The sequence below is a fragment of the Monodelphis domestica genome, chromosome 1, assembly GCF_027887165.1.
Source record: "Monodelphis domestica isolate mMonDom1 chromosome 1, mMonDom1.pri, whole genome shotgun sequence".
NCBI lineage: Eukaryota > Metazoa > Chordata > Mammalia > Didelphimorphia > Didelphidae > Monodelphis > Monodelphis domestica.
Window position 1 is genome coordinate 158445172 of NC_077227.1, and position 24712 is coordinate 158469883.

General features: G+C 35.6%; 1 protein-coding gene across 6 annotated transcripts in view; it reads right to left on the minus strand.

The window, feature by feature from the left end:
- Positions 1-24712, minus strand: part of AAGAB (alpha and gamma adaptin binding protein) — an 83800-nt gene that overhangs the window by 4488 nt on the left and 54600 nt on the right. For 4 of the 6 annotated variants that reach the window (XM_007479614.3, XM_007479613.3, XM_056808703.1 and 1 more), the window contains exons 6-8: positions 20958-21040; positions 17285-17378; positions 5647-5751 (exon numbers count right to left, since the gene is read on the minus strand). In XM_007479614.3, coding sequence (XP_007479676.1) covers positions 5647-5751; positions 17285-17378; positions 20958-21040 — 282 coding nt within the window. The remainder of the gene's footprint in view (positions 1-5646; positions 5752-17284; positions 17379-20957; positions 21041-24712) is intronic. The other 2 variants (XM_007479615.3, XM_056808704.1) reach the window with 1 other exon arrangement.

Consider the following 24712-nt stretch of genomic DNA (forward strand, 5'->3'; position numbering starts at 1 on the left):
CCTTGAACGGCGATGCTTAAAAGGAGAAAACAAAGAAAAAAGACACAAAGTGGCAGAAAGGAATCAGTCAGTCTGAAGGTAAACAAATACAAAAACAAGAAGGAAAGAGTGAGTCACTAAAAGCACCAGGACTCAGTTTCCTACAATGGGGCAACCTGGATCCTCTAAGAAGAAAGCAGCTTTGTGTGCTTCAAGAAATAATGATGTGGCTCTAAAGGAAAGGCCCTATTGTATGGTCAGAGAACAGAGACAGTGACTCCTTGCATGATGTTATAAAGACAAGGATAAGAAAGAAGACTAATGTATGTGACCTGGAATAAACAACTACCAAGACTCTTCTAACATAATAACTGCTGCTCATTCTTGTGGAGACAAAAGATACTGTCAGAGGTAATCGAGGAACATTGTCAGGGATTCTGAAGCCCCAGGCAAGAAAATGAAGGCCTCAGAAGGGCACTGGTTGTTTTAGTCAATTCAATTCATGAACATTTATAAGCATCTACTAAGAGACAGAAGGGCATAATGGACATGGTTTTGGGTTTGAAAAGGGTGGAGGTCAGTTCAAATTCTGGTTTTTCTATTTACTCCCTATTTCTTTCTACACCAGAGCTTCCTCAGCTATAGAATGTGAGCTGGACAACAGAACTTTAAAGGCTCCTTCCAAAGTCAAGTCCAGGATTCTATACAAACCAGACATCATGGAGTGCACTGGGCACACAAAGATAAAAATAACAAAATAAAAATGGAACAGTCCCTGGCTTATTTTTAATTTGTCTCTCTTCCTTCAGCACCTAGTCTAGAGCTGTGCAAACATATGGAATTAAATAAATAAATAAATGTTAGCTGTTGAACTGAACTACATTTTTCTGAGAAACATGTCATAGAATAAGCCAGAGGCCTTTCAAATCAGGGTTATAAAGCAAGTATGTCCATTGTCCATTGTCAACATTATTTGATATTGTGTTAAAAATGCTAGCTATAGCAATAAGACAAGAAAAAGAAATTGAAATAAAATAGGCATAAAAAGGAACAAAATGATCACTATTTCATAGATGAGATGATAGTTTAGATATGATAGAGAACTCAAAGGTCAACTGAAAAGCTAGCTGAAATAATTAACAACTTCAGTAGAGTTGCAGGATACAAAGTAAACCCACAGATTATCAGCATCTCTGAATATAAATATTAAAAAATATAGCATAAGGAGATGCATTCCATTTAAAATAACTCATGTTTATAAAATACTTGTGAGTCAACCTGCCAAGATACACACAGAAACCATATGAACAATTACAAAATATTATTCACACAAATAAAGATCTAAATAATTGGAGAAATATTTATTGCTTGTGTGTAGGCCAAGCCAATATAACAAAAAATGACAATACTACTTACATTCCTTAAGTATTCAATGGCATGTCATCTAAATTACCAAAGGATTATTTTATAAAGCTAGAAAAAATAATAGCAAAATTCATCTGGAAGAACGAAAGGTCAAGAATATCAAAAGAATTAATGAAAAAAGTGGGAAGAGGGGCTTAGCAGTATTAGATCTCACATTATACTTCAAAGTCACAATCATCAAAATAATTTGGTACTGAATAAGAAACAGAGGGACTGGTCAGTGGAACAGATTCAGTACACAATATATAGAAGCAAACGGTTGGCATGATAAACTTCAAGATCTCAGCTATTGAGGTCACTCCCAATTTGACAAAAATTGTTGAGAAAGCTAGAAAAGTGGTCTGCCAAAAACTAAGTATAGGTCAATGATTCTCAACATATACCAAGACAAGTTCCAAATGGGTTTAAATATAAAAGAGTGACATCATAAACAAATTAGAAATTACCCATCATATCCAGCAAAGGTGAAGAGCTCATGACTAAGAAAGAAACAGAGAAGTGTACAAGCAAAATTAAATCTAGCTAAAATTAGAAGAGAAGCAGGAAAAATTGCAGTAAGTTTTTCTTTAAAAAGTCACTCATATCTAAGATCTATATAGAACTGATGAAAACTTATAATAAGTTCCATTTCCTAATTGATAAGTGGTCAAAGATATGAATAATTTTCAGAGGAAATTCTTGATACCCAAATCTACATAAAAACAGTTCAAATACACAAATAATTAGAGAAATGCAGAAGTTGAAACAATTCTTAGGTACCATCTAACATACCATCAGACCAACAAAGATGATATAAGAAAGAGAAAACAAGAAATGTTAGATGGAGCAGGGAGAAAATAGGTATATTAATGCACTGTTGGTAGAGCTGAGCACTGGTGTATCCATTCTGGAAAGCAAATTGGAATGAATGTCCCCAAAGCAATTACACTGTGCATATTCTTTGACCCAGAAACAGAGTACTTGATCTAACCCCCCATAAAAATCAAAGGAGAAAAAGACCCAAAAATATTTATACAATTTCTTTTTTTGTGACAAAGAATTAGAAATTGAGGGGATGTCCATGAATTAGGGAATGACGGAATGAGTTATGGTATATGGATGTGAAAGAAGACTATTGTACTGTTAAGAAATGTTGAAGGGAATGATTTTAAAGAAACTAGAAAAGACTCATATGAACTAAAGCAAAGTGTAAACAAGCAAAACCAGGAGAACAGTTTCTACAATAATAACAATATTGTAAAGACAAATTTGAAAGACTTGGGAATTCTATTAACACGACAAACCACAATTCCAGAGGCCTCATCATGAAGTATGCTATCCACCTCTTGACAGAAAGCTGATGATGGGACTTACAGTGTAACAATGTAGAGTTGGGGAAGTGCTTAATGCAGGAATCTGTTTTGTGTGACTATACATGTTTGCAACAGGTTTTGTTTTTTTCTTGCTTTCTCAGTGAGGAAGGCAAGAGGAAGATAGAGAGAATTCAGGGCTAAAAATGAAATAAAACTGAATTTTTAAAATACCATATGATAGCACTTTAAAGTTTATGAAGAGCTTTAATAATATTATCTCATTTGATTCTCATTTTGCAGATTAGGAAATGGAAACAGACAGAGGTTAAATCATTTGTCCAGGATGGCACAGCCAGGAGGTATCTGAGGCAGAATTTGAACTCTGAGCTTCCTGACTCCAAGTTTAGCATTCTATCCACTACATACTTAGCTCAAGAAGTGATATTGCTACAGTGTTAAAAAAGAGAGGCCAAAGGATATAACCAGCGGTTTTCAGAAGAAACTAAAGTTAACAATAGTTACATGAAAAAAATGCTTTTAGTCCCAACTGATGAAAGAAATGCAAATGAAAATAACTTTGCTGTTCTACTTCACAACTATCAGATCAGCTGATATGACAAAAAAGGAAAATGCTGGAAGGGACATGGAAAAATTGGACACTGTTGGTGGAGTTGTGAACTGGTACAACCATTCAGGAGAACAATTTGAAATTATGCCCAAAGGACTAAAAAAATCTGTGCATACCCTCGAATATAGCAATACCACTACTAAGACTATACTCCAAAGAGATCAAAGAAAAAGGAAAAGGTCTTATCTATACAAATCTATATATATATCTCATACTTATATCTCTATATATATCTATATATTTATTTTTATCAGCTCTTTTTGTAGTGGAAAAGACTTGGAAGCTGAAGGGACACCCATCCATTGTGGAATAGCTGAACAAGTTGTGGTGTATTATTATAAGGGAACACTATTGTGCTATAAGAAATGATGAGGGAGATGGATTCAAAAAGCTTGGGAAGACTTATATGAACTAATACAGAGTGAAGTGAACAGACTCAGGAAAACACTGTACACAGTAATTATAATGATAATCAAACTACGAAAGACTCAACTACTCTGAACAAAACAGAGAACCAAGACAATTCCAAAAGATTAAAAGAAAATGCTATCCACCTCCAGAGAGAAAAGTGAAGAACTCCAAATGCAGACTGAAGCATACTTTTTTCATGGGCTTTATTTTTCTTGCCTTTTTTTTTTGGCAATGCTACCAATATGGAAATAATGTTTTGCTTGACTTCACATGTATGACTGATATATTGCTTGCTTTCTCAATGGGTTGAAACGGGTTTGGAGGCGAGGGAAAAGAACTGGGAACTCATATTTGTTAAAATAAATGTTAAAATAAATTTATACACAACAAAAAAGTTTAAAAGACTTGGGAAATGAATAAGTGGTTCAAAATATTATCTTTGAGAAAAGAATCTAGACTTCAGGAAAATGACTTAAAATAAAGAAAGGACAAGTTCTTGGCCAGAACTATTTTATAGTATACCTCATGAGGGTTGGAAAATTCTATTTGCCAGCATTTTGCAAAACTGATCAGAACATCTTAAACTTTAAAGGGAAGGAAAATAATACTTATATGTACAAAACCAACTACAATAGAAAAAATTTACTACAAAGAGAAGCTAGCAATGGCAAAGATCAGCAATATAAGAGAAATTTCCTTGACAATTAGAGTGATTCACAACTAGAAAGGGTTAATTCAAAGGTTTGTTGCTTGTTATTTTTTCGAGCAGAGTCTGGAAGACCAGTTGGAAATATTTTGGGAGGTATGAAAAAGTATATACTAGCCGCAAACTATGTGCAATGCACTGGGTCACAATGAGAAAAGGGTACTTGTTAGGATATTTGTTCATGTAGAATTGGAATAGACAGATACCTTCCAATGTTGAAATTCTGTGAATTTTTTTGTGAAGGAACGAAACTCCACAGCGATTGTCAGCTACCTTTTACTGCCTGACAGAAGTGAAGACTGCCAACACAGCTCAAAATGGATCTGCTAGAAGGTAGCACACTTATGAGATTTTTAAAAAATTACTTTATTCCCTATAAAATTTGAGAGCTGGAAGGGATCTAAATTTCTGATATCTGAACCTTCCACCTAATACAAGAATTCACTTTTAAATCAATTGTCATGTCTTATAATCAAACACTATTATGATTTTGTGTAATGTAACAATGGTTATGGTTTACAAGGTGGTGGAGAGATATAAGAAATATGGAAAAAGTATTCAGAAATCATAACAACAACTTGTTCCCCAGACCCTGGTGAAAAAGAAAAGATCTTTTCTTGGACCAGTTTTTTCCATATTTAGGACTTAAGCTGAGATAGAAGAGAAAACAAGAAAATTATAAGCAGGAAAATCGGAGGTCAAGTAAGAAGAAAAAATAATTGATAAAAGAAAAAAGTAGAGGAAAAATGTGAATTTTGGGAAAAGGACACCTTTAATTAACAACTAGTATAGGTAAAGAGAGACCTTTAAAAATGAACCATATCACAGTCCATTTAACCATTTAGCCATGGTTAAAATTTCATGAGAACAACATCTGGGAGGGTCCTACCCCTTTGAAGAGTTTATAGCAGTTATTCACTAACAGACTATTCCCTGAGGGCTCTGAATTGATCATTATAATGCAAGGTAGACAGACTTTTATAAGACCTAACTTACATTTAAAGTCTCAAGCCATGGAGACATTGGTGCAATGTTATCACTGGGATTTTACACCTGTAAATGCAAACTAAGGGGCCATAGTCTCTCTCAATTACATATTTTTGTGAGACTGAAACAGTGAGTGGCAAATTAAATTTCTATCATATGGGATTGGAAAACATTCATTATGAGTAAAAGTAAGATGTTCACAATATATTTTTGTTTACCTTTCATTTCTTTTAGTTTGGAAAATAGTCTTTCAAAATTTTCCAGATCTCCTCCTCCAGTAGTGAGACTGGCTAATTCTTGGATATCCAGGTCTAACATGGGGTCTAAAAGAAATGTTTATGAGAATATCAATGCACAGCTTTCACATAGGGTAAATGCAAAGAATTCTAAGGATAAAAGGTACGTAACAAACAAAAACACCAAACTCTTCAGGGACTATGAATAAGAAATATTTTCACATCAATAAATCCTTTGAATCTCCAAAGAAAAGTTTGTGCTGATTGTTTTTTTTTTTTGCCTTCTCACATCTTTTATTGCTTTCAAGAGTCTTGACTTTTACTGATCAGTGGTGTGTTTATTAAGGAATTTACCCAGCTGCTCAGGTTTGTTTGTTTGTTTCTTTTTTAAAATTTGGTCAATTTCAAACATTATTCCTTGGTGACTAAAATCATATTCTATTCCCCCACCCCTGCCCTTTCCGTAGCCAATGTGCAATTCTACTGGGTATTATATGTGTCCTTGATCAGAACCTATTTCCATGTTGTTGATGTTTGGACTGGGATGTTCATTTAGAGTTATATCCCCAATCATATCCCTCTCAACCCATGTAATCAAGCAGTTGTTTATCTTCTGTGTTTCTACTCCCACAGTTTTTCCTCTGAATGTGGAGAGTGTTGTTCTTTCTCATAGATCCCTCCTGGTTGTTCATGATCACTGCATTGCCACTAATGGAGAAGTCTATTACATTCAATTGTGCCACAGTATCTGCCTCTGTGTACAATGTTCTGGTTCTGCTCCTTTCACTCTGCATCAATTCCTGGAGGTCATTCCAGTTCACGTGGAATTCCTCCACTTTATTATTCCTTTGTGCACAATAGTATTCCATCACCAACATATATCACTTTGTTCAGCCATTCCGCAATTGAAGGGCATCCCCTAATTTTCCAATTTTTTGCCACCACAAAGAGCACAGCTATGAATATTCTTGTACATGTATTTTCCCTTATTATCTCTTTGGGGTACAAACTCAGCAGTGCTCTGGCTGGATCAAAGGGCAGACAGTCTTTTATCGCCCTTTAGGCATAGTTCCAAATTGCCCTCCAGAATGGTTGGATCAATTCACAACTCCACCAGCAATGAATTAGTGTCCCCACTTTGCCACATCCCCTCCAGCATTCATTACTTTCCATAGCTGTCATGTTAGCCAATCTGCTAGGTGTGAGGTGATACCTCAGAGTTGTTCTGATTTGCATCTCTCTGATTATAAGAGATTTAGAACACTTTTTCATGTGCTTATTGTTTTAATTAAATTTGAGTAATTAGACCTTTGTCAGAGGTTTTTGTTATGAAGATTATTTCCCAATTTGTTACTTCCCTTCTAATTTTGGTTACATTGGTTTTGTTTATATAAAACCTTTTTAATTTGATGTAATCAAAATTATTTATTTTACATTGTGTAATTTTTTCCTAAGTCTTGCTTGGTTTTAAAATGTTTCCTTTCCCAAAGGTCTGGCATGTATACCATTCTGTGTTCACCTAATTTACTTATAGTTTCCTTCTTTATGTTCAAGTCATTCACCCATTCTGAGTTTATCTTGGTGTAGGGTGTTGAGTGTTGATCCAAATCTAATCTCTCCCATACTATCTTCCAATTTTCCCAACAGTTTTTATCAAATAGTGGATTTTGGTCCCCAAAGCTGGTATCTTTGGGCTTATCATAGACTGTCTTGCTAAGGTCACTTACCCTAAGTCTATTCCACTGATCCTCCTTTCTGTCTCTTAGGCAGTACCATATTGTTTTGATGACCACTGCTTTATAGTATAGTTTGAGATCTGGAACTTAAAAGCCACCTTCCTTCACATTTTTTTTTCATTATTTCCTTGGATATCCTTGATCTTTTGTTCTTCCAAATGAACTTTGTTATGTTTTTTTTTCTAATTCATTAAAAGAGTTTTTTGGTAGTTCGATGGGTATGGCACTAAATAAGTAAAAACGTTTGGGTAGGATGGTTATTTTTATTATGTTAGGTTGTCCTACCTATGAGCAGTTAATGTTTTTCTAATTGTTTAGATCTAGTTTTAATTGTGTGGAAAGTGTTTTGTACTTGTGTTCATACAGTTCCTGTGTTTGTCTTGGCAGATAGATTCCTAAGTATTTTATATTGTCTAGGGTGATTTTAAATGGAATTTCTCCTTCTAATTCTTGCTGCTAAAATGGGTAGGAGATATATAGAAATGCTGATGACTTATGTGGGTTTATTTTGTATCCTGCAATTTTGCTAAAGTTCTTGATTATTTCAACTAACTTTTTGGTTGATTCTCTAGGATTCTTTAAGTAGACCGTCATATCATCTGCAAAGAGTGATAGCGTGATCTTCTCATTGTCAATTTTAATACCTTCAATTTCTTTTTCTTCTCTAATTGCTACTGCTAGTGTTTCTAGTACACTGTTAAATAATAGAGGTGATAATGGGCATCTTTGTTTCACTCGATCTTATTGGGAATGCATCTAATTTATCCCCATTGCAGGTGATGTTGGCTGATGGTATTAAATAGTTACTGTTTGTTATTTTTAGGAAAGACCTTTCTATTCCTATACTCTCTAGTGTTTTCAACAGGAATGAGTGTTGTATTTTGTCAAAGGCTTTTTCTGCATTTATTGAGATAGTCATGTGATTTTTGTTGTTTTGCTTATTGATATGGTCAGTTATGTAGATGGTTTTCCTAATATTGAACCATTCTTACATTCCTGGTATAAATCCCACCTGATCATAGTGAATAACCCTCATGATGACTTGCTGGAGTGTTTTAGCTAGTATCCTGTTTAAAATTTTTGCATCTATGTTCATTAAGGAGATTGGTCTATAGTTTTCTTTCTCTGTTTTTGACCTGCCTGGCTTTGGAATCATTACCATATTTGTGTCATAAAAGGAATTTGGTATAACTCCCTCTTTGTTTATTATGTCATATATTTCGTATAGTATTGGGATTAGCTGTTCTTTGAATGTTTGATAGAATTCACTTGTGAATCCATCTGGTCCTGGGGGTTTTTTCTTAGGGAGTTCTTTAATGGCTTGTTCAATTTCTTTTTCTGATATGGGGTTGTTTAGGTAATCAATTTCTTCCTCTGTTAGTCTAGGCAATTTATATTTTTGTAAGTAATTATCCATATCACCTAGATTGCCATATTTGTTGCCATATAATTTGGCATAATAGTTTTTAATGCTTGCCTTAATTTCCTCTTCATTAGAGGTAAGGTTTCCCTTTTCATCTTGGATACTGTCAATTTGGTTTCCTTCTTTCCTTTTTTAAATTAGATTGACCAGTACTTTGTCTATTTTATTTGTTTTTTTCAAAATGCCAGCTTCTAGTCTTCTTTATTAGTTCAATAGTTCTTTCACTTTCAATTTTATTAATTTCTCTCTTAATTTTTAAGATCTCTAATTTAGTTTTCTTCTGGGGGTTTGATTTGTTCGCTTTCAAGTTTTTTGATTTGCATGTTGAATTCACTGACCTCTGCCCTCCCTAATTTGTTAATATGAACTCAAGGATATAAATTTTCTCCTTAGTACTGCTTTGGCTGCATCCCATAGATTTTGAAAGGATGTCTCATCATTGTCATTTTCTTCAATGAAATTATTAATTGTTCTGAAAAGGTTGCATTTATTATTTCGGCGTTTCTGCATTTGTTTGCCATGTTTTTAATGACCTAGTACATGGTCAATCTTTGTGAATGTGCCATGTGCTGCTGAAAAGAAGGTATATTCCTTTTTGTCCTTATTTATTTTTCTCCATATATCTATTAACTCTAATTTTTCTAAGATTTCATTCATATCTTTTACCTCTTTTATTTTTTTTTAATTTGATTTATCTAAATTTGATAGTGGTAGGTTCAGGTCTCCATCTAGTATAGTTTTACTATCTATTTCCTCCTTCAATTCAATAGTTTCTCCTTTAGAAATTTGCATGCTATACCATTTGGTGCGTATATGTTGATTACTGATATTTCCTCATTGTCTATACTCCCTTTTATCAGGATGTATTTACCTTCCCTATCCCTTTTAATCAGATCTATTTTTACTTTGGCTTTGTCAAATATCATGATTGCAACTCCTGCCCTCTTTCTATCAGCTGAGGCCAAATAGGTTTTGCTCCAACCTTTAATTCTAACCTTGTGGGTATCTACCCTCCTCAGGTGTTTCTTGTAGACAACATATGGTAGGATTTTGGATTCTAATCCACTCTCCTATTTGTTTTTATTTTATGGGCGAGTTCATCCCATTCATTTGTGTATTGCCCAGCACTTTGATATCTTCTCCTAGTTCTGTCCTTTCTTCTTTTTCTATATCCTTTTAAACCAGTGGTTTTGTTTTAATCAATCCCCAATCCCCTCCCTTGATATGCTTCCCTTTCTGCCCCCTCCCTTTTTGTTCCCTTCTTAATTTTTTAGGGTCTGTTAAGTTCTCTCCCCCCTCTCTTTCCCTCCCTTTTTGTACTTCCTCCTCCTAACCTCCTTAGTTTTCCCTTCTCACTTTCCCTGTAGGATAAGATAGAATTCAAGACCCCAATGGATCTAGATGCTCTTCCCTTTCAGAATTGATTTCACTGAGAGTAAGGTTTAAGTATTACCTTTTAGCACTCTCTTCTTCTCCTTATAAGAGTATTCTTCCCCTCCTCTTCCCATGCATATCTTTGTGTGATAAAAATTGTCCTATTTATTTTCATTCTTCAAGTATCTCTTGGTGCCCTCTTCAATTCCCCCCTCCCTTTGTCTTATTTTTTTGCACATCATCTTATAGAACTCATTACCTCAAACTCTTCCTGTGAATGATTCTTCTAATTTCTATAATAGTGAATTACAAATAACATTTTCCCCATATATTAATATATATAATTTGATCTTATTGTAGACCTTAAAGAAGTAAGTTTGAATAAAAAAACATTTTTCCCCTTTTCCCTCTCTTTCTTATTTACCTTTTCATGTTTCTCTTGATTTTTGTGTTTGTATATCAAACGTTCCACTTAGTTCTGGTCTTTTCTTTACAAATACTTGGAAATCTTCTATTTTGTTGAATGCCCATACTTGCCCCTGGAAGTATATAGTCAGTTTTGATGGATAGGTGGTCCTTGGTTGAAGACCCAATTCTCTTGCCTTTCTGAATTTCATATTCCAAGCCTTCTGGTCCTTTAGTGTTGAAGTTGCCAGGTTATGGAAGGTTTTGGTGCATTTATTTGAATTTCCTCTTCTATTTCCTCTGTAGCCTGTGTTTTTCCTCCCTAAAAAATTCTCCAGGGTCAATTCCTTCTTGTTTTTCTTGGAGGGAGGTTGTTGTTCCTGGGCAATATTTGCCATCACTGTGGAGGTTTTTCCTTCCCTTTTTAGTCAGAAATCTGAGTGAGATGGGCAGGCTCTCTGTGTATATAGTTAAGGAGCAAGGATTTTGCCTGAGGCAAGCTCTCGATCTCCCCAGCTTCTGCTGTTTGCCGCCCTTCTCTGTGCTTTCTTCCAGCGAAAGCCCATGATCTGCGCTCTTCAGCCTGCTGTAGTTTCAGGTGTAGCTGCTCTCAGGGGTAGGTCTTTGGTGGTCTTAGTCATCTCCCAAGGACCTAGAGGTGCCCCTTACTCACTCTAGAGGTGCCTGCCCCTCGCTCACTTGCTGATTCTGGCATGCTGGCTTGGTAGGTGGGGTGGGAGAGGGTAGATCAGCTCACATTTTGGTGGGAGCTTTTTCAGCCCTTCATAGTGTAGATATGCCTAAATCCCATGTACCTTCAATGCTGCACCCTACCGCAGAGTCCCTTCAGTCTTATGAATTTGGTTTTTTTGGTCTTTTGAGGTAGTCTATATCAGTGGGTGCTGAGGAGAGGAAGAGTCTTGAGTCTACACTACCGCCATGTTTTCCTGGAAGTCTGTGCTGATTTTTTTGATTCTCATAACCTCCATGTACTCCGAGTTCTTCCTAATATCTATCCTTAGTTCATCAGAATAAAACTTACAGGCCACCTGAAGGTTTAAGATAATTTTCCTTCTGACAATGATGTAGTAGAAACAACATGAGGCCCAAAGTCAGGAGTCTGGGGTGAAGACCCTGGAGAAGTCACCTCACTTCTATGAACTCAATGTTCCTACCTGTACAATAAAATTCAAACTACTTCCTCCAAAGAGTTGTAAAGATTAAGAGTTGTCTAAAAGAGAACTCTTCTATAATAATAAAACAAAGTACTCTCAAGAAATGCCTTTTTCCAAATCCTATATATGTTTCAGGGCCCAGAACAAGGCCCACGTCTCCCAGGAAGCTTTCCCAGTAAAATGAGTTGTCTTCTTAACACCCATGGTACCTATTCTCTCTACATGTCATAAACTGTTAATGATCTTTACAAATAATTAGTCATAAATAACACATTACATTTAGTTTGCATCAATTTCTACAGAGAAAAATGACTTTTAATGCATACAATGATGATTTTTCAGTTATTTCTTTGAAATCTCTATCAGGACTCTTTGTTCATTCCCATTCACCTGTCCCTTTATGGTGACTGTACATTCTGGTCTGGTTCTTTCTGCCCCCGTTTTGCATTATTTCAATTCAATTCCTCAAGTATTTATTAAACATTTACCATATATACGGCACAATGCTAAGCAATGACAAAGGAAAACCAGTCATTATCTTCAAGAAGCTTACTATTTTCTATGGTGGAAACTTACTAAGGCCAGGGTTCTGAACATTTTCTGTGTCGAAGACCCTTTTGGTATTCTGGTCAAATTTATGGACCCCTTCTCAGAATATTTTAAAATGTTTAAAACAAAAGAATAAAATTACAAGGGAAATCAAAGGTTAGTGAAAAGCAAAGATGTGACACTTTTTTCATCCAAGTTTCTGGACCCTAACACCTATCAACCAACTCCTTCCTGGGGGTGGGATCCCAAAGACCCCAGGCTACAGTATAGAATCCTTGTATGAGGGGCATTTCATTGAGTTCTTTTCACCTCTGTAAAGCACTTTGTAAAACTTAAAGCACTATATAAATATTAGCTATTAGAAATTAATATTTTATATATATATATATTTAACTGGATGCCTGCTATCTTAATTCTATTTTTCCAATAGTTCACTCTCATTAGCATAAATCTTGATATTCTTATCCATTTGTATTTCCATATAAATTTCATTTTGATTTTATATAGTTCTATGAAAATACTACTTCATACTTTAATTAGCACTGCTCTAATATATGGACATTAATCTGGGAAGTTTAGTCACCTTTTATAATCTAATCAAACCATGAAAACTAAATGTTCTTCTAATTATTTAGGTAGTTTTCTCCTCCACTCATTATAGCTTTACAGTTGTTCTTATATAAGTGATCTGTATTTCTAAATAGGTCAATTCCTATATATTTGATGGACTGTTGTTACTATAAATGAAATTTCTTCCTGTTTGATTGATTTTATTGCTAATATATAAGAATTTGAGTGATTTATGTGGGTTAATATTATACTGAGACCTTAATGTACTCATTTATTATCTCCGTTATTTTTTGGTAAAGAGAGATTTTTATAATGTATTATCACGTCATTTACCAACATTCATTTCCTGTTTTATTGCAATTATTAAAGTTTCCAACACTATGTCAAATACAAGCATACATCCTTATTTTGTACTTGCTTTTAGTAGCAATGTTTTTAATATTTTTCTGTTCCAAATTATGTATCCTGTTAGCTTAAGGTGAACACTTTATTGTGTAAAGGAAAAGTCCTATTCTTATTCTTTTTTAGTATTTTTATCAGGAATGAATATTGGATTTTATCTAAATAAATTCAACAAGCATTTATTACTGGGAATTATTACTAAGAATGCAGAAACAAAAGCAAAACAATTTTTGCCTTCAATGAGCTTTCAGATAATTCAACATATATACAGATAAAATAATTTCAGTGGATAGAGCTAAATATCTCCTGTGAGATATTTGACTACAAAGCCAAAAATCCCAGGCTTTGAAATATGTCTTAATTTTATTTTTATTGATATCTTTTGTTTCCTATAACCTCTGTTTCTGAATACAACCTCACTCTCCCCCTATCCAGAGCCATAACCATTGTAACAAATATTTTTTTAAAGAGGAAAGAAGTTCAGCAAAACTTATTAATATATTAATCCTGTTTCACAATATTGCATTATTCTCGTGCAAAAATGAGTTGGAAGTGCATTTTCTCCTCTTTTCTGGGGCTAATCCTGGTCTTTATAATCATATGGCATTCATTTTTTGTTTGCATTATTATATTCATTGTCTATATTTTTCTGGGTTCTGCTTATTTCACTCTGTAGTAGTTCATTTAAATCTTTGATGTTTCTCTGTTTTTTTTCCCTTTTCATCATTTTTTATGGTATATCCCATTACATTCAGGTCCCACAATTTGTTTAGCCACTCACCAACTGATAAACATTGACTTTCTGTCCAGTTTTTCCTAACAAAAAAGTGCCACTATGAAGATTTAGGTGCATCTGGGAACTTTCTGTCTGTCTTTAACTTCCTGGAGGTATATAACTATAGGTGTAACTGCTAGGTCAAGGGGTATGGGCATTCTAATAACATATTTTTAGCCTTATTCCAAAAGGCTTTGCATAATGATTGGCAAAGGTTCTTTCCCCCCCACCTGTATTTTCAGGTGTAATCATAATTTCTTTGGCGGTATTTTTGTTTTTGTGTTGTATTTATTATATACTGATAGCTATTCTAATGTCTAATCAATCTTGTATATACAGAATAAACCCTGTTTGGGCATGAATATTTTTAAAAATAGACTTATATCCTACTAGCTAATCTTTCATTAAGATTTTACATCATATTAGGTAAATTAATTTATAATTCTCCTTTTAAACGTTATTTTTGCCAGGTTTAAAAATCAATGCCATACTCTTTTTTGCAAAAAATATTGGGGATAATGTTCCATCTATCTCTATATTTATGAATAATCTTCGTAATATGAAGATTATTTGTTCTAGGAAGGTTTGAAAGAATTCAATTGTAAATCCATCTGGCCTAGGTGGCTTTATGGAAAGATTATTTTTAAGGATTTGTTTTGATTTTTTTCTCCAAGGTTGGTCTATTTGAATCAATTTTACAAAATGTCCATTTTGGTCATTTATATTTTTATAGATAAGTAATGATTTCTTTTATATTTTCTAACTTATTAGAATACAGCTGTGTGTAACATTCCTTAATAACATTCTTAATTGATTTTGTATTTGTTGTGATCTCTTCTTTTTCAACTGTAATTTTGCCATTTGGCATTTTCTTTCTTTTTCTGATTGTTAATGATTCCCCTTCCCAACTCTGTATCCTTAATTTTTCAAGAGAACCAGTACTTATATAGCTTTACTGATTAATTAAAATAGTTATATTTTCTATTTGGCCTTTTGATGCTCTTACCTTTTTAGTCTCTCTCTGTCTCTGTCTCTCTCTGTCTCTCTTCCCTTCTTTGCTATTGTTTCTCATCTACAAAAGATGCCTATTTAATGTTAAGTGTTGAATTATTTTAGGATGGACTTTTGCATTTATTATTAATTTATATTTTAATCTAAACTCTATTTGGATTTTTTTTCTAATTAGAAAAGATCACATATATAAAAGTTTATCATTTGAGGGATCTGTTAATTCACTGATCTAGTTATTCCCTCAAAAGTTGTAGATTGCAACTCCTCATATTTTCCTATTCTTTGAGACTTCTGCCCATGTTTACCTCACAAGGTAGGGATCTTCTAAATTTCCTGACATTATACATATTATCTCATTTGAACTGATATGTAAAGTGCACTTTGGACACTTCACAAGTACTATATAAATCTTTAGGAGTAGAAGTAGAAGTAGAAGTAGTAGTAGTAGTAGTAGTAGTAGTGGTAGTAGTGGTAGTAGCAGTAGCAGTGGCAGTGGTAGTGGTAGTGGTAGTAGTAATTATAGTTAGGAACTAATGAAGCATATGGGTTAGTAATATTTTATTTCTCACTCAGCATATATATGTGTGGCCCAGCTCCTCATCAGTCATATGCTATGACTCTCCATTGCAATTTGGCAGTTTATAACTTTTATTCTTTATATTCTATTACTTTGAGATTTGCTGATAAACAGTATTATCATTGAAAGATAGTATCACAGGGAGAATATGTTAAAGAGATAAGATTTTATTTTGAGAGAGAAACTGTGATCACTGAGGGCACCACAATTTCCCACCCACCCCCACCCCCATTTTTCTTCCTCCTATTTGCTTCTGATCCTTTTCATTAGCAATTAGTGACCAAAATATTTCTATGATAGACTATTTCTATGAATTATCTTCCCAACTGCAGATAATATATCTAGAAAATAAGACACTCATTGTTTACATGGTTTTTCCCTTGGGAAGTTAGACCAAACCTGAGTGATTATGGATATCATTTAGGAGGCAGTGCTTTAAAGGTTCCAGGACTCTATACAATGTGACCTATCAGCAGGAAGATTTAGAAGATGTCTCCATCAATGGGGAGTCCCTCATTCAATTAAACTCCATCTATCTTCACTGAAAATTAGTCATTTGCCAACAAAGGAAGTTTCTAAGTTCTTCTGGTCTCCTTGTTGTGACTGGCTTGTTAGATTTCAGTAGGAAATGGTGATCAGAATAGGGAAAATTATCTGGGGAAAGTGTAGGTCAAATGGGATGCTGTTCCAGGAAATTTAATAGGGGAACTATATTGTCTTACTCTAAGACACATGGTTACACACTTGCTCTCCACAGTAGCCAGAGAATCAAAATTCTAGACAGAGAAGAGTTAAAGCCACCTGAAGGGAGCTAAGTTAGGACAAAAAACATACAAGTACCTCCCCACTTCTGTAGCCTAAAGGAAAGACATCAGAAATCTTCTAACTAAAAAAAATCTATAATTGCCTTCACACTGTGCCCTGCTGTCCGATGGTTTATATGCAAGAGATTTATATGTCAGGAGACCTGTGTTCTAGCTTTGATCTAATGCTAATGTGGCTGAACAAATCATTTATTTATTTACCCTGAGCCTCAGTTTCATCATCTTCAAAGTGCTGATAAGACCCTAGGGACAGCAAGGCAGCACAGTGGATAGAAAGAAGACCAAGCCGGGTGGGTATGAGTTCAAATCTGGCTGCAGACACTTCCTAGCTGTGTGACCCCCAAATTGCTTAATCCTTGCTGCTCTTTTGATTTAGGGAGAAGGTAATGGTTTAAAAAGAAAATCTTCCTTAAATAATGGATATAAAATAGTGTGACATAGTTTTGAAAAGTACAAAGCATTAAACTTACGGAAGGTGTGAATAACTAACAAAATCATGAATTACTACCACTACACTTCTGAAACTTATTGTTTCATCAAATACATAATATATATATGGGCTTTGCCTCTTTGGGTATACTAGAATCCTGCCAGGAAAACCAACAGAACAGCAGCTAAATGCTTGTTAAGCAGTTGCCTCTCTTTCTGATTCAAATAATTATGGGTAGGGATTAAATTCTTTTTCTTCTCCCCCTACCCAATTAAAATCAACTTCTTTTTCAATGATTTCCAGCAATATTTTTATTTCAAACTAACCAATTAAACAAAGTACTTCTTGGTAGCCAAGGAAAAGACTTACCCACAATGCTATCGACTTGGGCATCAGCTGTGTTAGAAGCACTATCTTGATGGTCAAAGCAGCTTTCAGCCCTATCTCCTACTGGCATACAAGGCTGTTGGTAACAATTAAACAACAAATATGTTACTTCAGAATTAAATCCAAGTTAATTCCAAGACCTTCTTAGATGGGTGAGGGGAAATGGGCCATGAGGTATCTAAGACAAATATTACTCAAAAATTATCATAAACAATTCTAGATATTCAGGATTCTAAAGACAGAATGTTTTTGTTTAAAAAAGACAACTTAATACCTTTACAAAGACAATAACAAACTTTAAAATGATCCACTAAATGTTCAAAATATCCTTCACAACCTGATCACCTTGGAAGTGGATGAAAAATATTCTAGGAAATTCAACCCAAGCCAGCACGAGACAACAAGGATTGATTAAGCAGGCACTGTGCTAAATGCTGGGGATACAGAGAAAGATAAATAGTCCCTGCCCTCAAAGAGTTTGTAAATTTTTCCTCTGGCTATGGCAAGATCAAGGCAAACTTTTATAGAAATTTCCCCACATTGAAGATCAATATTTTCAACTACTCAATGAGACTGTAAACTCTCTAAGGTCTAGAACCACATCTTACATTTCTTTTATATCATCCAAAGCATCTCACAGTAGGCACTCAATAAAGGCCTACAGATTTGATCTGTGAACCTTCTCAGTCTTTTTTTTTTGCTGGAATATCCTTCCTATTATGTGTGGCTCTGTCCAGGGCCCCTTTCTTTTCTCTCTTTCTAGACTTTCTTCTTTCATGAGTTTATTAGCTTTCAAAGATTTAATTATCATCTCTTGACAGATGACTTCCAAATCTATGTTATCTCTTTCTTTCCACTCACAAGTCACCTCCTTTGTTCAAACACTTACTACCTCTTACCTGGACTACTGCAATAGCCTTTTTTTTTTTAAACCCTTACCATCTATCCTAGTACCAATTCTAGGACACAAGGGCAAGGGCTTGGCAAACAGGGCTAAGTGACTTGCCCAGGGTCTTCAAAGGAAGTACCTGAGGCAAGATTTGAATCCAGGTCCTCTCAACTCCAGGCCTGGAATTCTGTCTACTGTACTAGTCTAGCTTCCCCCCATGCAATAGCTTTCTAATTGGTCTCTCTGCCTTTAGTCTCTTTCTTGGCCTTAGTTTCTTCGTCTGCAAAAAAAAGAAAGAGAGGTTGGACTTAGAGAATCCTGAATGTCTCTTCCCATTCTAAAACTCTGATCCTATAATCTTCAACAGAGCTGGCAAATGGATATTCCTAAGGTATGGGTCTGACCATGTCTCTCCCTGGCTTGAAAAGCTTCAATATCTGTCCCTTTTCTTCCAAGACTGACGACAACTACCTCTGTTTGTCATTTAAAGTCCTCCAAAACACAGATTCAATGTATCTTTCCAGATATTTATGTTACTCTTCCTATTCTACCAAACTGGCTTAGCCACTATTACTCCAGGTAACATCTGGCCCTCCTACCTCTGCATCTTTGTACAGGCTGTACCCTAGATCCTAAATGCTCTCCCTCCCCCAACTAATGTCCTGGAATGCTTAGCTCCCACTTGAAGACTCAGCTGAAATCTCCCTTTTACAGGATGTTTCTATTGATCCCTATCCTTAATTACTTGGCCTTTATTTTGTATCTACAATTTTCCATTTATTGTTTTGTCTGTACATCTAGCACTTAGCACGAGGTCCATTTACATCCTGATACAAAGAAATGTTCTAAGCAACTTTTGAAGATTATAAATTCCTGATAAGTGATCCATCTATAGAGGGGTATAAAAGAGAGGAAAGGGGGAATTCTTTCTCTCTTTAAAATTGAGAGGGGTGAACAGGTTTTTGTCCCCCCAGATGGATGTGAATCTCCAATGAGAGGTTGAAGGGAGATGTGGAGGAAGGGGATATGGATGAAGCAGAAAGATTGTGGTAGGATGGAAATATATTTCCCTCTGTGAAATTAGTTAATACCTGGGCTTGAGGCAACCTCAGAGAGGCAGGAAGACTTCTCTTCCCAAAGGACAATCTAACTGACAGTTTCCTTTGAGTATTATTATTTGGCAGAAGCTAGAAGGGGTGTTGTCAGGTTTCCTTGCCAGCAGTTCAGAGCAACAGAGATTTCCAATCAAACCCCTTTCTGTGGAGGTATGATGCCACCCTAAGGTCTGGCTTGCCACGGACAAGGATAATATTCAGTTTAATCCTGTCTTCAATTGTCTGATCTTTCCCCTCAGTATAATGACAGGCCCAGACCCAAATCTAAATTATACTAAGGATTTATTAAAAGGAAGGGATAATATGGTTAATGAAATAAAGGAGAGGATGCTGGGAAAAGGATGCCCTGTAAAATCTATTTCCACAGTAGCTGGATTTCAAGAGTTGAGGCTTAAGGCTTCAGGGACTCGGCCCCCTTTTTGAACTGACTGCTTCTTATATTTCTACACTACTATAACTAAACTAAAATCTCTATTATTCTGTCCAGGGAAAAGGCAAGGGTGAGAGACCCAAAGGGAAGAGGGCAGGTTGGCTCAGGTGAGAGTCCAAATCCCTTCTGAGTCTTGGGTAGCTGTTATCAAGTTCAAGAGGAGTTATGGAGGATTTCTAGATGGAGATAGGTCCACAACAAGTATGGAAATCAGGTTCTTTCTCCCTCCTGTGGCTTCGGATTTCCTGACCCTCAGGAAAAAGCTCCTCATTTTCTTCTAAGGCTGGAAGTGATCAGTTGGTCAGAATCCTCTCAGCTCCCAGTTCCTTTCCCAGAATCCTTTTGCTCACTCTCAACTGCTCCTCCACCAGTTGCCCCCCACCAGGCTAGCTCTTCATCAAACAGCAGTATTCTATTTAGGGTCTCTTTTTTCATACATTACAGGGGATTCCTAATACTGATGGAATCACAGGCTTGGATCATAGTAAATACTTAATAAATCCTTTTAATTTTAGAGTATTATAAAATGAAGGGTAAAGGAATTGGAAAAGTTAAGTTCCTTCAATGAGAAGCCCTGCACTGGGAAAAGCTCACTAGCAAAGACCAAAGCAGAACCCTTAAAAGTCTGTTTTTGGTTTTTTTTTAAACCCTTACCACCTGCTAAATATCAATTCCAAGCCAGTAGAGGAGTAAGGGGCTGGCAAATAGGGGTTAAGTGAACTGCCCAGGGTCACACTGCTAGAAGTATCTGAGGTCATGGCTATTTTTTTTAAACCCATACCTTGTTTTAGAATCAGTACTGTGTGTTAGTTCCAAGGCAAAAGAGTGCTTGGGAAGGGCTAAACAATGGGAGTCAAGTGACTTGCCAAGGATCACACAGCTAGGAAGTGTCTGAGGTCACATTTGAACCCAGGACCTCCTTTCTCTAGGCCTGGCTCTCAATTCACTGAGCCACCCAGCTGCCCACCATGACTTATTCTTTAATGAAGGAAAGCTGAGTTCACGAAGGACAGATACCTATCTTCCTCCTATCTCCTCTTCCAGTTCTAAGCAATAGCTCCAAGCCTTTGAATTCTTTAGTTGTTTTTTTTTTAAACCCAAGAACAAAACTGCCTCTTAAATGGGCAACTCTTAGCAGAAGGAAAATCTGACAAATTACATTAAAACAGAGAACAAAATGGAAGATCAAAAAGGATAAGAAAAATAAGAATTACTCTTTACTTCGGTGTGATGGTTTTCAGTTGACCCAATGTTACAGTTTGCACCAGCCAATGAACTGAGAAGGCCAAAACTTTGATTTCTTTCTGAAAGGGAAAAAAAAATACCCCAAACTTAAGAACAATTCAAACTGTTGAAGGTATTAAGCAACTAAAGTAGCAATATTTCATTATTTGAAATGCTCCAAATAAACAATTATAGAGAAAATCATTAATCACACAATTCTACAAAGTGAAAAGAAATATTTGCTGGGGGATTTAGTCTGAAGCTCCTGAAGAAAAGCTCTTCTTTGGATTTAGAAAGACCCTCTATTCTTTTTTTCTTTTTTTTTAAACCCTTACCTTCTCTCTTGGAGCCAATACTATGTATTGGCTCCAAGGCAGAAGAGTGGTAAGGGCTAGGCAATGGGGGTCAAGTGACTTGCCCAGGGTCACACAGCTGGGAAGTGTCTGAGGTCAGATTTGAACCTAGGACCTCCCTTCTCTAGGCCTGGCTCTCAATCCACTGAGCCACTCAGCTGCCCCCAAGACCCTCTATTCTTAAGAAAGTTTCATTTCTTGAAGTCAAATGTTTACTACTAATGAAGGCTAAGTTTAAAGTTATCAAAATGCTAGAGGAAAAAGGATAGATGTGGTCCCATTATAATGCAGTAATTTGAATCCAGACAGAAGTAGGCTATGCTAGTGAGATGGGAAAAATAAAATTTATTTGTGTTTACAACTTCAAGGGTAACCCTCCATCTCTCTTCTGTGTCAAGGAAGCTCATCGCCTCCCCCTTTCTGAGTAACTTTACATGTCCATCAAACATTCCTGACATACTACAGTTGTGCCAGGTTTGCATTGGCTTGCGGCATAACTCTGTACACATCAATAAAAATTAAGGTTTGGGGTGGGGGTGGGGGACCAACAAGAGACCAGGGGAGACCAACAAGAGAAAGGGAGAGATGGACGAGAAGACCATAAGGGAAGCCTGAGGAGAAAGGACAGTGCAGGAGGTGAGGGGGAAATGAAAAAGGAACTGGCAGGCTAGGCTCCATGCAGTCAGGTTACTTAGGAATGATTGTCTACCCTTCATAATAAACTTTATGAAATATATACCTCTGGGTAGCAAGAAATATTATTTAATTTTAATTATTACACTTCCTTCTCCCACCCCTTCTGCAAGGACCTTCCTAAATATTCTCTCTCTGTCATTTATCATCCTTTCTCAATCAAAACCTGATCTTGGACCCTTCTGATTCCCCACAAGGTAGGCTCAGCTCCAGTGGCCTAACTTCTGATCCTTTATAACACATTCTATCTCCCCTTTTTTCAAGCCTCTGGCTCAAGTGCCACACCACATATAAGATCTATCTCCAACAGCTCTTCACCCACCAAAAAAAAAATTTACTTTATTTATATTCCACATTTTTCTTGGTTTCACAGATTACAAAGAAAATTAGTTGAAAACTGATAGCACACATAGAGGGAAGTGGATGATGGGTGTAAGAAGGATAGATAATATAGCTAATGAAAAACCTTAAAGAACAAAGGTGAAAGATGTCATTGGGAAAATACATGCCAGGAAGAGAAGATGGGATGCACATGAATTGAAGAGTGACAAATGAACAGCCTTATTATGATGTCAGGAGAAAACCAAGGAGGTTTCCAGAAGGTTGGGTGGATTTGCCTATGGAGAAATTATGGAAGGGCAGAGAGTTGTACAACATGAGCAGGCTGAATGTCAATCTGTAATTTTGAGAGGGAATATTTAAATTTGGGGGACAGCTAGTAGGTGCAGTAGCTAGAGCACCAGACCTGGAGTTCGAAAGACTCATTGTTCTGAGTTCAAATCTGGTTCCAAATACTTACTGGCTATGTGACCCTGGGCAAGTCACTTCACCTGTTTGTCTCATTTTCCTCATCTTTAAGTTGAAGAAGTAAATAGCAAAGAATTTCAGTATCTTTGCCAAGAAAACCTTGAATAGGGTCAGGAAAAGTTGGATGTGACTGAAAAAAACTAGTGAATATCAATTTAAAACTATAAAATTACTCATCAATCTGACCATTTCAGTTTATTTTGCATTCAATTAATCCTTAAAGATGGAAACTTTTGTTCCAAACTGATTACTGTTTTAACTGAAATATAAAAAAAAGATGTGGTCACTATTTCTATCTTTTTACATTTGTTTGCAATATCTCTGCATCTTACTATACAGTCAATTTCTGTACATGTTATATGTACTGCATATAGCAATGCCATTTGGAAGATGGCATATGTCTTTTAGCTCCAGCACCTTTAGGAATGTGTCCATTTCTATATTTTCTCTTTTGCTTAGCTTTCTGTTAAAACTTATCCAAATCTGAGAGACAGACACTGAAATCTCCTGCCACTCATATATTACTGTCTTCTTCTGATTCTCTTAATTTTTCTTTTATTTAGATTCTAAGGCATGTGGAGCATATAAATTTAATATTAATATTGGTTGTTGTTTATGATTCCTTTCAGTATAATGCATTTTCCTTGTTTGTCTCTTTATTTTATAAATGTCTGTTTTTACTGTCTGCTAGCATAACTGTAAACTCCTACTTTTTTGGATTCACCTGATAAAATTTTTCCAGCTTCCTAATTTTTATTCCATATAAGTCTTTGTTTGGTAAGCAACAGATGGGGAATTTGATTTTCTTATTCTATCTACCATTCTTTTCCACTTTGTCAGATTGTTTAATTCAATTATATTTAAAGTTATGAGTACACTTACGCTTTCTTCCACTTGTCTTAATATTCCCCCCCCCCCCCCAAATTAGGATTCTCCTCTCTTTTTTTGTAAACATGGTACCATCTTTTCAGTTATATTAGCTTAACATATTTTGAGGCAACTTCATTCCCAAAGGCTAATTTCCCTCATCCTCAAGTTGTGTGTACCCTTCCTATTTGTTACCCCTTTCCCTAGTTTTGGAGTTTTACTTAACTGATTATTTTTTATTTCTTCCTTTTAGTAATTTAGTTTCCCTCTTATTTTCTTCCCCTCTAATTTTACTCAGGAGGTAATAAAATCCTGCTTTCTCTCTATCCTTTTAACTGGTTTGTTTGTTGTTCTTAAGACTGCATTCTCTGTACCTTTTTCATTTCTTATCCTCATTCACTTCATTATTTATCTTCCCTTTATGTCTATTCTGCACTTTTTTTATTCATAGGCCTAACTTATTTTTCTTTAGCCTTTGTATTCCTCACAATTACTATATTAAAATTTGATAAAATTCCTGTATCAAAATTCTTAAATTACTCATTTTTGAGTTCTCTCTTCTAAACAGTTTCTGTGTTACTGCCTTGTAGATTTTGGCCCTTGTCCCCTTTTTCTGTTGTACCTCATTCTTAGAAATACCAATTCCTGTGAGTGGAAAGGGAGGGTATTGCTCCATGGTAGAAATTTTCATATGTCCCTAATTATGCAATTTATTATTAACCTTTGTCCTTTCCATGGTTATTTTTTCCTCCCATTTTCCCTGAAATCTCCTACCCAAATCCATTCCTTCATACTTGTCTGGTCTCAGCTGACCCCAGGGGCTCTGACTCCCCTTTTGATTCTCCCAGGGCAGGATAAGGGGTTTCTCTAAGCACCAAATCCCTGAAGATTATGCCTACTCCAAGGTACCATTATATCATATATATATATATATATATATATATATATCTCAAAATATCCCATTATAGAATCTCTTTCTTCCCCTGTGGAAGCATTCATCATGGAAGCCTCTACCCACCGATGAAACAAGAA